This window comes from Cygnus atratus, chromosome 5 (assembly GCF_013377495.2).
Source record: "Cygnus atratus isolate AKBS03 ecotype Queensland, Australia chromosome 5, CAtr_DNAZoo_HiC_assembly, whole genome shotgun sequence".
Taxonomy (NCBI): domain Eukaryota; kingdom Metazoa; phylum Chordata; class Aves; order Anseriformes; family Anatidae; genus Cygnus; species Cygnus atratus.
The window spans coordinates 49,119,040-49,133,982 of record NC_066366.1 but is presented as its reverse complement, the minus strand read 5'-3'; the positions used below and the strand labels follow the sequence as shown (position 1 = coordinate 49,133,982).

At 38.8% G+C, this 14,943-nt stretch overlaps 1 protein-coding gene across 1 annotated transcript in view; it reads right to left on the bottom strand.

Moving 5' to 3' along the window:
• SLC24A4 (solute carrier family 24 member 4) overlaps positions 1–14,943 on the bottom strand; it is a 93,384-nt gene that overhangs the window by 23,264 nt on the left and 55,177 nt on the right. Inside the window, exons 4-11 of the mRNA XM_035539784.1 lie at positions 14,345–14,419; positions 12,207–12,291; positions 10,115–10,218; positions 9,405–9,479; positions 7,658–7,683; positions 6,905–6,958; positions 5,721–5,863; positions 624–793 (exon numbers count right to left, since the gene is read on the bottom strand). Coding sequence (XP_035395677.1) covers positions 624–793; positions 5,721–5,863; positions 6,905–6,958; positions 7,658–7,683; positions 9,405–9,479; positions 10,115–10,218; positions 12,207–12,291; positions 14,345–14,419 — 732 coding nt within the window. The remainder of the gene's footprint in view (positions 1–623; positions 794–5,720; positions 5,864–6,904; positions 6,959–7,657; positions 7,684–9,404; positions 9,480–10,114; positions 10,219–12,206; positions 12,292–14,344; positions 14,420–14,943) is intronic.

Here is a 14,943-nt window from a genome sequence, read left to right as displayed (position 1 = left end):
CCTTTAAAGAAGCCAGGGTTGGAAGGCTGAAAATTTCATCCAAAGTACTTCATGCAAGCTGAGAACAGTGTCACTTGGCCAATCCTATCAGTTCAGCTGCAAGGTATGAAACTAGCAATATATGGTGGTGACAGTATATTAATTAAGAGTTAACTGAAACCTTTCAGAGCAAATTCCCCTCATGAAAAGATTTTGGTCCATTTTCATTTTGAGCTGACAACTATGAAGACTACAAAGGCAGGCAAATATCTGATGTGATCACATCCTGATGTGATGTGACGTAGTGCTCATATGAGAGCACTTCTTACCACTTGTTGGTTAGCCTGTCCATTGCCTTTTCTTAGCTTGACCACTTTTGTAATGGTCAAAAACAACTCTTCTGCTGCAGATAAAATCTGAGTGTGCACACATTGAAACAAATATCTTCTGGCAGGGAGAGAAGCGAGTCCCTCTGTGACTACCCTCCCATTAAGACAAGCAGTACGTCCAGTTGAGAACCCATCTTCATATCTGCTGTGACATGGCTACTAGCCCATCTCTAGAAACAGTGCAGAATCTGAATTCCAGAATGAGCATGACTCTCTCTGCTTCATAGTCATTTATTGTTTCCATAATGAACCTACCTCATTAATGATGAGTCGGCTTGCCATCCGCATTCTGGTGCGTGGTCCAAACTTATTTGTAATCATAATCCGTAACCCAGCTTCAGGGAACCGGTATTTGGGGGGACTGGAGCAGATGATCTCATCCACCATCACAACACTGTTTTTGCCATACTGCTGCATCCCCTTCACTAATGATCACAATGGACAGAGTTAGTTGTGGTAAGACCCATGCTTCCTGTCGCCCAGATCCATTGTTTTCAGGCCCAGGCAAGGGGTAACATTAATCTGAATGCCTGAATGTAAATCCAGTGACTTTCCTGCAATATTTCTGCAGCCTGGTGCTGCAGAAATACCTGCTTCATCAGTGGTGCACCTCAACAGAAACACCTGTTCATCAGCAGTGCACCTCATTTAGACTACATGCTGAAAGGGGATTTCACTTCACTAAGGCAGCCACCAACCCACTCTCAGATTGGTGGGAAGAGCTTTTACCCAGCTACTCCTGTTGTGGTACCAGTTTTCTGTGCTTAAGTCCCACTACAGCTTTGTAAGCCTTCTCCAGAAGCACATGCACTGTGAAAGCATAGACTGCACTCCCGAAACCTATAAAGCTATCCTACTGGATTAGGGTGCTTAATAGCTACTGATGCACATCCAGAAGTCCATAATGTTGTGCTCACTCCTTTTGGAAAGGAATTCACAGAATATTATCTGTATTTTTAACGTGACAAGACTTGAAATGATGATAAACAGCAATTGTCCAGAAAAAAAAATCATGTCTTAAGTACAACTTTGTTAATATAAAGAATTGTACCAAGGTTAAGAGCTTTGTTCTGTGATGTAAGAACACAAACAGAGAGACAAAATTATATTGGGAATCAACACAAGTACTGGCAAGGACTTTGAAAGCTTAACAACAAACCAATATCCTCACAAATGCTACAGACTACACGTAGCACGTAGAGCAAGGCTCAGCAGACAGGAGACATACCCATGTGGTGTTAGAAAGCAGGGCAGAAGATATGTATATGACTGCAATAAATATAAATTATTATATGTAATAATATGTTAAGAAAAAAAATTCTTTGCTGATTTTTTTTTACTGCTTTGCTTAGCTTAGCTTCACCCTCCCACTCCCCTTTTATATTGTTACTTACATTAAGAAGAGGAAGAGAATTTAGGAGGTAGAAGTGAAAGATAATTATTAGTGCATTATTCCAGCCAGGAAGCAAAGGAAATCTAAGGAAACATTCAACTCAAACAAAGGAATTAAAATGGACCTATTCTAAACACACAAATCTACATAGTTATTGTTCACATTGTTACAGTGATGAAATATTTTTGTTTTTCAGGAAGAAGACTGGATCCATGCAGGCAAGTAAATCACATCATGCAGTAAAGGTTTTGCTGTCTCAAAGCATCTTCTGACATATTTGAAGTTAAAGTATCCTTCCATCATTATTCAACAAGAAAAACCCAGCAAGCCTCTAAATCATCTAAATGAAGATGTAAATGGCTACATCTTTTACCCTCTTGCATTTGAGTGTCTTGCTTTGTTTCACTAAAAGGAGTTTTCAATGAGTACGCTGGTGTCACCTGAGGAATCATAAAGAGATCTTTGGTTCCACAAGGAAATGAGTCCTTCTCCAAGAATCCACTCTGTAGTCTCGCCTTGCAGCTAAATCTCTAACGGGGAACAGAACTAGCAGTCATTTTGCATTTGGTAATGCAAACATAAAGGAGCAATTATCCACCCCCTTCTGACATTTAAAACAAATTAACCTTGCTGAGTACTGCAACTGATCATACAAATGAGAAGCCCAGCCATTTCAATGACTTTATAGCTAGTGCGTAGCAGCTTTTCCTGTGAAGGACTATATATAGCCAGGCAAGCTACCTGGAAACCAGGCCTGACAGAAGATGACCCAACCACGGTAGCTTAACATTTGCTGTATGTAGTTAGACAAAGAAAAAGCAATGTCTGACAGCAATCCTGGTAAGGAGAAAAGGTCAGACATCTTTTAAACAGTATCATCAGATTAATTGCTCTCAAGTGAGTTTCTTCAGTCAAGTCTGCACAGTGTTTCTTTATCTTAAAGCATTGTGAAAAAAGTATGAAAGCATTGCAGTTACTCTGGAACTGCTTCTTAAAGCAATAAGGAGACAGTAACAAAACATACTCAGCTTTGATAAAAGCTCAGCAATGATGTAAAATATATCACTGTATGTATATATATATATATATATATATGACTAACTGCAGCTGTTTTGAGTTTCTGCAGCAAATTGCTCATATATTGCCTTAACAGCTCTTCAGTCTCACTCCATATGCCCATAAATATACATATCTTGGCCCCATACAAAACAAATGGGCTCCATCTAAAAATTGCAAAAATCCCACGTCTTTACAAATGTGTGACAGTGAAAAGCCTTTTTCACTTCTCCTTTGTGATATTCCTCAGACAAATATCTTCTAAGAACAGCTCTTCCTTTTAACAGAGTATCTAAACTTCCACCTCACCACAAAGGGTCATCACCAACAGCCCTGTCAAAGTCAACAGAAAGCTTCTTGCTGACTTCAGCTGAGTCCTGATATGGCCCTCAGGTATCCACATCACACTGTCCAGAAACTCACATTTTTCCAAGTTTCTCTTTTTAGGCAGACATCGAACCATGCCACCTGGTGGAAATTTGGGTCAGTATAGTAAAACCCAAGGGCAGTAAGCCACATGTTTGCATTTTATAATGAAGCATTATTCAAGAAGTACTAAAACTTTGCTTTCACCCATGTGTGTAGAACTCGCCCTTGAAATTGACAGGTGAGAAGCTCTCCCTTTTCTCTGCAAAACTCCAGTAATGGGAGCTTTTATAACGTACTATTGGAAGCTATGGAAAGTAATAAAACTTACAAGCATAGGAGAGAGCTGTATAGCATATACTGCGAACTCCCCTTCTATGTGCACATCGAGCAACAGAAAAAACATCCTTGGTAGGACAGATGTTCCTCCCCCAAAGAAAGAAGCTGTTTTCTGCGGGGAAGTAGTCAGACTTCATCCCTGTGAAAAATCATTATGGTTAGACCTACACCTTGGTGAAGCCAAGGGAGGTTTTTCAATGGATCCTGAAACTTGCTAACCACTGGTTGGAGATAAGGCAGAGGACAACTCTAGTTGTTCTCTCCCAGTTACTAGCACTGCTGCTGTTTCTGAAAGCTGCTGCTGAAGAAAGTGCAGCTCAGCTTGTGAAGCCAGCCAGGTGTCAACTAACAGCGGGTCACTGATGCAGCACACATCACATGGCAGATTTTCATCCAACAGGAGAGAGGGAGAACAGGGAGCCATGTGATGGTTTTCCAGGACAGCTTCTTGACACATAATGCACCCATCTACAGGGCAGCTAGGTTAACACTGCCGTCTTCCTCTCCGACAGCCCACTCCAAACCCCATCATCTCCTTAACCTCTTATTCATGTCCACTCTTTACCTGTGATAATATCTACTTATCTACACTGCGAACAATGGTCCCTCCAATGCAGCATGTATTTGTGTAATGGGTACTGGAGAAGGCAAAGGGAATTTGAGTGAACTGCAGTCTCAGTGCATCTTTTAAGAAAATTAAAGAAATTTGCTGAGAACAGCAACTAGTAGAAAAATCATTCTCGTGAGCCCAGGCTTTCATTAGCTTTCTTGCTGTTTCTCCTAAAAGTTCTACATGTTCTTCACAAGCATTAAATAATCTTCACATTTCCTGAAAAGGAAATAGGTGGACAGGCAAGCAGTCTGTGTTATCATACCTTTACCACAGAGTGGCTATAGACAATGAATCTTAAAAGTGTACAGCTTAAGTCACGCAAAAAGACATCAGAACCCAACAAACACCTCAGAAGTAAAAATCATTACTGTCTGTATTCTACTGCTGGATCACCTTTTTCCTGTGTCCCCACTGGAATACATCAGTAACAAATTCCCTAGCAGGTATCCTCTAAACCGTGTATGACTGTATTTCCACATCCAAGCAATGGACTTCACTACATCACAGTCAATGTTCACAAAAATTCATTGTAAAATGAAATCAAAATATTTCAAAGACATTTTCACTTAATTATGCTACTTTGAGAAGTATTTTTAAATCAATATTAAACTATTGTCTAAACACCATAACTGAGACCAGAGTGCTGTCACTGTATAAATTTTTGATACTACCTACCTTGAAACACTAAACCCCGTCTAAACACTAACAGCAGAAAACAGCAGGATTTTCCGCATCTGCTACAAATTCCTGCTTGCCACTATATTTTATTAAATGAGGACATTTCCAAACGTCTGCGTTGCTGCTGAGCTCAGTCTCCCAGAATGCAAGATGTTTGCAAAGAACACAGCAAGGAGACCTCACTCATTAAGAGTAGCTCAACAGCTCAATGAATTATATGGCTTGAGCTTTTAATGTAGCAATGATTTTGCTCTACAGAGAAAAGAAGGAATGAAAGAGAGAAGGGGTAAGACAATGATAAAAACAAAGTTATTAAAAAAAAAAATACCCAGGGATTTTTCCTTACCTTCAGTACCCGAAGATAGGTATCATCTTCTTCCCCTTTATGATAAAGGCACAGACTGCAAAGAACCTGCATTTCTCAATTTTACATATGTGCTTGGCAATGTATGCAGAACTATTTAGTCATGTCAAAACCAGTCTCCTGAAGATCTGAACTCAACATGTGATCCCTCTTGCCCACTGATCTGTGCATGTCTTTCCATCAAGACCCAAGCCTCAGCTTTCAGTCCAAAACTAGTTTTTTTTAAGTGAAAATAACCTTCTTCCTGGCAAAAAAAAATATTTCTTTCACAGTGTTGTATACTCATCACTGAACAGGAGAGAAAAAGGAAACAAAACTGCCCATGTGCAAAGCAGCTTGTTTTCAGAATCTACAATCTCCACAAAATAAAATTTTGATTTTTTTTTTCAACTGGTGATCTGACTGCTGAATTTTCAAGTTAATCGAATAAATATTCCTACTTAAGATTGAATAGTAACACTGTTTTAATCAGCATTAAAGAGAAAAAAAAAAAAGGATATCCTGTGAACTATTTTTTTCCAAGTCCTGTCTGCTCAGCCTTACCTTTGCATAGTAATGGAATGGATGGGTCATCACAACTAGAGGCATAACATTTATTACCATCTTCCAGCTCATTGTTGACCGTGTCACTATTTCCAACATTCTTGCTTTTGAGGGTGAAGAAATTTTGCATCCTCACATTGTACCTGAAAGTGGAAAAAGGTCTGAGAAGGCTAGATTGTTTCATTTCCTTGTCAAAATTTTAAGTGTCTGAGAACAACTTATGCAGGCAAGCAGCAAAGCGTAGATGCATGTTCTCTGACAACTAATATGAAGTTAAGAGAAAGGACTATCCAATTCATTGGCAAGATAATAGCAAAGCAAGAGCTGTGCCTCTCTCATGAGATACAGCAGAATGTGAAAAGACACAAGAGCAGATTCAGTGAAGGCAGAACACTAAAGTTGTGGATTTTGGAGTCAGGACATTCAGTGTACAATGGGCTCTTTCTTCCTGCACCAGCTCTCAAGTCACCTCATTGTTTCTCTCAGTACAGTGTTCCCCATGGCGGGCAACTGAGCATTTCTGGGACCGTTGACCATAACCTAAAGAAAGAATTTTAGCACTAGGATGGGACCGTAGAGTGCTGTCAGTGAACTCCGCTAAGACCTGAGGCAGGAGAGAAGGGAGTCTGAGGTTCCAAAAAGGGTGGTTTGTCAGGGCAGGACACCAAGGGAGAAGTCTCAGCAACTTCCAGTTAAAGGTGGACTCACAGATCTCCTTGCAGTAGCAGTCAGATCTCTGCCTCTCCTGTCAGAGGCTGTGACAGTACACAAGAAGGATGTCATACGCCATCTTGTATGAAAAAGTCTGAAGATCAGTGCATGCTTAGCTGTCTATCTGTCTGGCTTTGTTCTCCAGAGGTTACAGAGTATGTGTAACAGCTGACATGCTGTGCACTTACAATGCTGTGGACTTTTTCGACGATCTTTGTATAGTGACACTTCCTCTCAACTACTTCTGAAAGCTACTTCACCTCAGTGCACTATGAAAAGGATGCAGGAAAATATTTGCTGTTGGCTGAGCACATACTTGGAACAAAACTGATAAAGCATGAAAATGAAAGGGATCATAAACAGAAACATGACTAGTTGCATTGTCCTCAGGAGGAGGGCCAAGGACAAAAACACACCAAAAGAATGATGGTCAACCAACACCTAAAGGGAACATGGAACAGAAAAGCACTTACTTCATGATAAGTATGTAGAATGAATACATAATGATGAGTATAAGGCTTTCCCACCTCAGAGAGACGAAAAAAAAAGTGTTAAAGGCCACTCAAACAGCTGTATCCTTCACAAGTTTTCTGTAGGAATGTGCGTTAAATATCTAGTACGAGTCACGTTTGTGTACACAGGATTCACATCATTAAGATTTAACGGTGTCTCAGGAGAATGGGGGCAGCAAGACTCCCACATTCCAATAAACTTGCAAAAAATGTAACGCATGTATTTCAGAAACGTGCTACACAGACTGAAACCAGAGCTGCTCTCTGAGGATCGCAATGCCAAGGCATTCTGTCATTTCAGTGCCGAAGCACAGGCCAGGCACTCTGAGAAGACTATTTTAGAAGACAGCTATCATCTTCCACTAGAATCCCACCTTGTACTGTTCTGTAGGACACCTAGTACCTCCCTAAACGTTAACAACTAGGGTAAGAGCAGAAGAACTTCGGTTATGCTCCCTGTACGTGTGACTCCTTCAAGTCTTATGTATAGCCTGTTCACTTAGTTAATGCTTCCAAGTTTTTAAATTTTCTTAAATTCTCCTGATCATCTTAAAAAAAAAATAACCAAAGAAAATACTTTGGATTTCCTAGGTGTCAAATCCAGCTGTGCTTGCTTACAGGGTGCATGAATGAAATCTAGGTACACTGCAACTCTATTAACTGATCAGTCTCATGGTGAATACGGGACTGTAAGGAATAGTTTACACAACTTACCATTCTATTTTCTCATCATATATGAACTAGAAGAAGAAAAAAACAGGAAACATAAATGTACATCTCTGATCTATCTTGAAAAGCATTCAAATTTATTTAATAAATATCAGTAATTTCTACACAGAAGCTACTGGAGTTTTTCCCCTTTGACCCTTTCTAATCAAAACTTTCACAGCTCCAAAGCACCAAACTTGGATCTTGTCAGTGACTGTTATAAATATTACTTATTAAAAGTGTGAATGTGAGAAAGACATACGTGCTGTGCACCTGCAAATGATAGCGAAGTCATGTATTTTGAAGAAACGTGGCTCTGAGTCCTTTTAACAGCTAACCTAGTTTTAGCAAAAGAGGAAGACATTCCACTTCTGCTTTTAGGCCGAGTGGTTACACACATTTTACTCCACCCTTTGTACTTCTTGTCTCTAAATTGGAGGGATATGGGTGTGAAGGGAGGACTATTTGGTGAATAAGGTTGGATGGCTGCATCCAGAGAGTTGCAATCAACGACTCAATGTCCAGGTGGAGATCAGTGACGGGTGGTGGTCCGCAGGGTCTGTACTGTTTAATAACTTTAATAATGGTGTAGACAGCAGGACTGAGTGCACCCTCAGGAAGCTTGTGAATGACATCAAGTTGAGTGGTGCAGCTGACATGATCGTGCTGTGTTCAGCTCTGGGCCACATGAAAGACATGGACCTGTCAGAGTGCAGACTGCAGTGTCCAGAGGACAGCCAGAAGGATGATCAGAGGGCTGCAACACCTCTCCTGTAAACAAAGACTCAAGGAGCGGGGTTGTTTAGCCTGGAGAACAGAAGGCTTCAGGGAAACCTTATTGCAACCTTTCAATACTTGGAGGGCTTCTAAGAAGGACAGACTTTTTTCAAGGACACATAGTGATAGGACAAGGGGTAATGGTTTTAACCCGGAAGAGGGTAAATCTAGATTAGATGTAAGGAAATTTGTTACTCTGAGGGTGGTGAGGCACTGGCACAGGTTGCCCAGAGAAGCTGTGGATGCCCCATCCCCGGAAGTGTTCAAGGCCAGGCTGGATGGGGCTTCGGGCAACCTGGTCTGGTGGGAGGTGTCCCTGCCCATGGCAGGGGATGGAACTGGGTGATCTTTAAGGTCCCTTCCAACTCAAACCATTCTATACTTCTATGATGCTGTGTAACTCCTGTAACTGATTGGGCTGCTAGTGATCTATACTTATCACAAATCAGACTTTCTTCCCTCCCTTGTTACCAGACACTATAAAAGTGTATGTTCAGGATCTACTACACTGTTCTAGATAAACAAAGCGATACCTCACATTGCTCTATTTAGAGAAACTTACCCAGAATCTGTGAAATGAAACTACTATATAGAAGCAAGATATAGCCACCTTGTCTATTTAAAATAGAGGTGCAGCTCAAAACTATTTTTTTTTTTATTTTATTTTTCTTATCTCCACTAGCAGCCCCCTCAGTCAGAAGAGAGTGCTAACTGCACCATATAACAACAGCCTACTAGCCTGCAGAACTTTATAGGCTGTAGGTACAACATGAATGGACACTGACAGATGTGATGGGCACGTATTCTGTGGGGTCGTATGAAGTTTTCATACTTGGACCATATTGTAGAGCTGAGCACTCACTTCTGGATGCCACTAGAACTAGCTGAGAAAAAGTTGTTTACCAGCATGCTTAGCAGATTGGTCCTCCAAAAAGTCAAGCAATGAAACACTTTAATTGGTAAGAAAAGTACTTACAACAATAAGTACGATAACAGATAACGTGTAGTACACAGAGTCCCGGAACACAGCCCACTGGGTGAGACAAACCACCTGAAAAATATCACAGCTTTAGACAACAAAATTAAGTGATTCTAAAGACAAAACAAAGGCCTCCACCTTGCAATCGCTTAGGTGTGTGAGCAGAATTACGATTAACAATTCTGGAACAAATAATAGTTTTATGCTAACAGGAGTTTGTTAAACAATGGATATATAATAATCACCATTGATAAAAATCATATAGAAACTTCTACTTCATTCCAGTTGTGGACATATTGGACTTAATACAGAAAAAAAAAAAGATACATAGTCTAACAATCTATTGAGTAGATAGATTAAATCTCATGCCTGAGTCCCAGATTCTTTGATCACAATCAGTACCAGGAAGGATTAGCAGAGGCCACCGATCAGCTGACTGTGGACATGGTATTGTATGAAAAGGAATCAGGTTCCTCTGTATGCTACATGTTCAGAGTGATGAAACTACAGTGAACTTCGTGGAAACATTTGCTATTTGCAAAGTATATGTAAATTCTTTCCAAAATTGACATTTCTCCCCATGCCAGCTTGTTGTTTGTTTGTTTAAACTAATGGTTCTTTTTTTCTTTATTCTTTTTTATATATTTGTTCATGCAAACACCTAAAATATAAGCAATTGAACTCCACAAACATATACATTTACTAACCTGTCCTGCAAACAGTCCACAGACACCAACAATGCAGAGGATGTTGAAAACTGCTGAACCAACAATGGTCCCTACTCCTACATCTCCATGAGTGATAAATACACCTGCAGAATGAGCAAAATATGCATTCTTTTTAGGCCACAGGCAATTATTCAGAACATGTGCTATCCAAGAATAACAGATCATTTGGAATTTTTAGAAAACATGCTTCGTAATAACTTCTCACTTCTCCATGGAATATTTTGTGCTTTTAGTCTAGTTAACAACTCCCCGTTTTTGGCCAAACATCTCTACACATATATTTTTTATTAAAATTAAATAACTTTCTTAGCTAGTTAGTTCTACACTAAGTCCTGCATTTCACAGGTTGGCTGTTACTGGTGTAATAATCCATTCAAACGAGTGAAAAGCATTTTCAATCACATCAGGAGCATGAAATTCATTTCACACAGTATAACAAAGCACAGAAACCTTTCTCTCAGGCATGCAATATTTAGCATCTTGGAATGTCTCATGGTAATAATAGATTCTTCCCTAAAAGAGCAGGTAGCTATCTTGTGTGTAGTAATGTGCGCCTTCTGACTCCAACAGGCAATGAGGATTCAAATTTAACATGTTCTAGTACCAATGTTCACACTTCCTTTAGTACTGAACCCACCAATCCCTCAAATACCTATTGGTAACATAATTGTATCAGAATGACAAAAATTAAGGGCTGGAAGAGATCTCCATGGATTACCTAACGTAATCTTCAGCACTGTGACAGGACAAAACTTGAATGCACTAGAAAGCTGTGTCTTACTTGTACTTTAAATCTTTCACTGAAGAGAGACTTCAAGACTTACACTCACCTTTTTTTCAAGATTTACTTTAAGATATAATTTCTGAACATCTTACAATTTTTCCTCATCTCTGCACTTTTCCTGATTTGTCTGCAACTCTCTTGAAGCACAGTAACAAGACTGGATGCAATATCCCAAATGCTGTCTAGCAGAACTGAGCAAAGCAGGATAATTTATAACGCTTAGGCTTTATAAATGGGCCCAACTTATAATCAGTTGTTATTTGCAACGTCCCACTATCAGCTATTCCTCAACTCCTGCTTCTTTTGCAATACATCAAGGCGCTGTTAGATCTATAGCTCTCCAACCAGTTATTATTCCCCTTACATATATATTCACTTCCCTTTTTTTTTTATGCTTCTCATTTGCTGATATTAAACTTCATCTTGTCGATTTCAAATTGATGAAGATCTTTCTTCGTCCTGTTTTTGCCTTCCATCTAGTTCCCATCACTTCACTCCAGTTATTCATAAAAATAAGTTATTCATGACATTTTTTAGTATGTCTTGAGATCCATCTCCAGCTTTAAATATAGCTTTTAATTACTAATATTTGAAAACTGCTTTTTAATAATTTAGACATGATATAGTGCACTCCTTTAGACTGTATTCCCCTAAAGCGTGTAAGAATGTCAGTCACTACAGTAGCAGAAAGAATACTAAAGCTTTACTAAAAACAGATGTATCATATTTGCTGCTTTCCTCCTTCCCTACCAGTGTAATCCAATGTCCTTCTTTCTCTTAATAGGTACTGTTTTTGCCATCTAGACCTCCTTTCTATAAAAATAATCCTTAATAGTACAGAGATTACTTGAAAAAATCTGTAAGTAATGTACACGGAACATCATGTCCTTCTGACTTAACAGATCTGACTTATCTGTACATTAATTTGTTCTTTTCCACTGTTCTTTGTTCTCCTACTTCCTTACTAAAATTAATTCCCTTTATTTGTGAAGAAAGAAGCAAAAGAGGCATCAAATACCTCAAATTCTCTCTCAGGGGACTGCAATAAATCTCTTCTTTTACTTCCTATGCTCAGAATCAGCCGTTCCTCCCTGTGTTTTGAGAGGAGATTCACAGTTTCATGAGATATTTTGAGTAGTTAATTATACCATGAACCACAGACTAGCTGACAGCTGCAATTGCTGATTATAAATTTACAGAAGAATAGTATTACTTTTGGATACTTTCGCTTGATCTGCTGCTGATTTTTTAACAGATCTCATGAAAACTAGTGTGTGGGCTCCATACCTATAACAGATGCAAACAGTTCTGGTGTGGAGCTCCCTGCAGCCATGAATGTAGCCCCAGCAACATCTTCACTCAAATGTAGTTTCTGGAAGATAAGTTTTGGTTATGTCAGTATTGGTTCTTTGATTGTATTGCACAGTTCTGTAGCTGCAAAGATAGAAGCCTGACATTTCTGGTGCTATTTCACAGTGCTATTAAGGAATGAACAGTCACTGTGATACAGAAACAGACACCGTCTCTTGGGAAGGCAAATATACTTTGGACAAGTAAAATGCTTTTACCCTAAGCTAGAGAGGTGTCAGATGATACTACCTACTTATAAATAACTGATTAGCTGATTGTGGCTTAGATGTAGCTGATTAGAGAAAAGCATTTCTGCAGACTCAAAAAGATTGTAAACTCAAATTGCATTCATGAATTCACTTCTGGTACTTTAAACACAATCATTCAAGAGTTAAGGCCAATTCCTCGGGTCTCTATAATTTCAAAATTGACAAGAGAAAAATATAATCTCTGTGAATGAATCTTATTAACATCAGGCCTAATTCTGTCTTCACTTACGACTGTGTTAATCAAAAGTGAGTCCACTGACACACACAAAATTAGTCCAATTAGACATAGAGAGGCCTGCGCACAGTAGTTAGATCTATTTTTATGACAGTGTCTCTTAAGGTCTAATAGGATATAGATCCTTCAGACTTCTAAGACCAGTAGAAACATTTAACTCCACAAGTGAGCTGCATCAGTTTCATAATGAGGATCTTTCCCTTGAACTATAAAGAAAATTTCATGGAAAAGCTTTTTGTTTTGAGAGTCTCTAGACTCATCGTTAGTACCTCATCTCTCTTCCGAGGACAGAGAAGTGGTTAGTGACATAAGGACAAGTACAGAAATCGTGGATTTCTCAGTCAGTATGCAACATTTTAAGCAGATAAAAATGGCATCCTACAGAACCTGAAAAAACAGAAACAGAAGCTCTTACTCTATCATGTGATCTTTAACCAGTCATATTGCTGAAGGAGCTCAAAAATAAGTATGCTAACTATTTGCATTCTTCTTAGCAGTATCAATATTCAGCAGAATATGAGACAAGAGGCAAAGATTTTTAAGAAAGATCAATTACAACTTAATTGGTACAATTCAACTGGTACGACTTAAATATAGTGTATAAGGCACATGCTGAAGACAAGAACATCTGAAAAGGGAAAGATCCTTATTGAATACTTTGCTGGTACTTGTTGCCTCCCTTAATCTTCCATCATCTGTCCCTCTACTGATAAGTAAAAGTACATGGTTCTGCATAACATTAATTGGAATTCAGTGCATATATCCATAGGAAAATAGATGACTTTTACTACCTACAGGAGTTTTTCAGAAAATGGTCATATGCGCTTGTTTAAAAGTGAAGGAGATGAGTCTTCCACTTAGCCATCAAAATGGAAACAAAACCTGGTCTCGTATTTTGTATGCATTTTGTAGTAGTTCACCAAAGCCTTACTTAACATAACATTTTCTTGCCAAGTACAAATTCTACCCTCTCTGATCACATCCCTTAATTAGAAACCTACATGTGATTTTAAATCTTCTCAACAATTATGTAAAGGAATTTACTAAATTTTTGGACATAAAAATTTGTATTCCCATTCTATATCAAACCAAGATATGCATTTCTCATGCTTTCTATCCTTTCTCACTTTTCTCCACTTCATCCTAGGACATATAAGCACCTTTCCCATGCTGATACAGTGGCAGATGTGCAATTAAAATTGCACAGCCAACACATTAATTTGTCTATGCATGATTTTTTTCACAAGTAAATTTCAAAACTAGGAGTACAGTAATAAACTCAATTCATCCATACGTCATATCCATCCTATCTACATGCTTCAGGTATTTAAGGATGGATTTTGTGGGCTGATCACCTTAAGTCTTTCAATTTCTCTCTTTGAACATGGCCAGGGGGACCAGTGTGCCCAGACCACAAGTTAGATTTTTGTTGGAAAGCCCAAATCATTTGCAAAGCACTGGGGCCAAAAAATTCACAGGAAGGAACTCCAAACAATGAGGGCAAAAGATGTTCGGTTCTCTGATGTTCTCTAAGTAAATTTTCAAAAGAGGAATAAAGTTCTTTAACATACCTCACAAATTTTCTCTAAGGATGGAACAAAGAAGTCATCACATACTATAGCCAAAGCATAGAACATGTACAGAGCCTGTAAGAAAATAAATTCAGGAAATATTTCAGATACTCCCTCTACATAAAAAGAAGAAAAAGGCAATGCTATATTTATTCAGACTAGCAAGAATATATAGCTTCACTTTCTATCCCATTCCAAATAAAAATATCTCTGCTGATCAATTTACAGCATAAAAGCAGATTCTCGTATCTACGGTTAAGTGTAGGAAAAGAATGGTTGCCAGACCCTAGAATATGAAATACCACAGTTTGAAAGAACAGGGTGCCTCAAGAGAATTCATAGACAGCAAAGTACCAGTCAGTGCTTTACCAAGTTACATACTCCTTGCTAATATTTTCAATTGATTATTGGACCACATAATTGAAGAGAAAGCAACACCTTGTTGATTAGCAACACAAAATAAATAATCACACCTGGAAGTAAGTGACCATGGCTCGTTGCACCACACCTCTCAGTAATGACCCTGATTTCACGCATGCACATGATTCTCCCACTGTCTTACATGGATTTATGTTTCTTGTTTGCATAGTAGGCCTAAT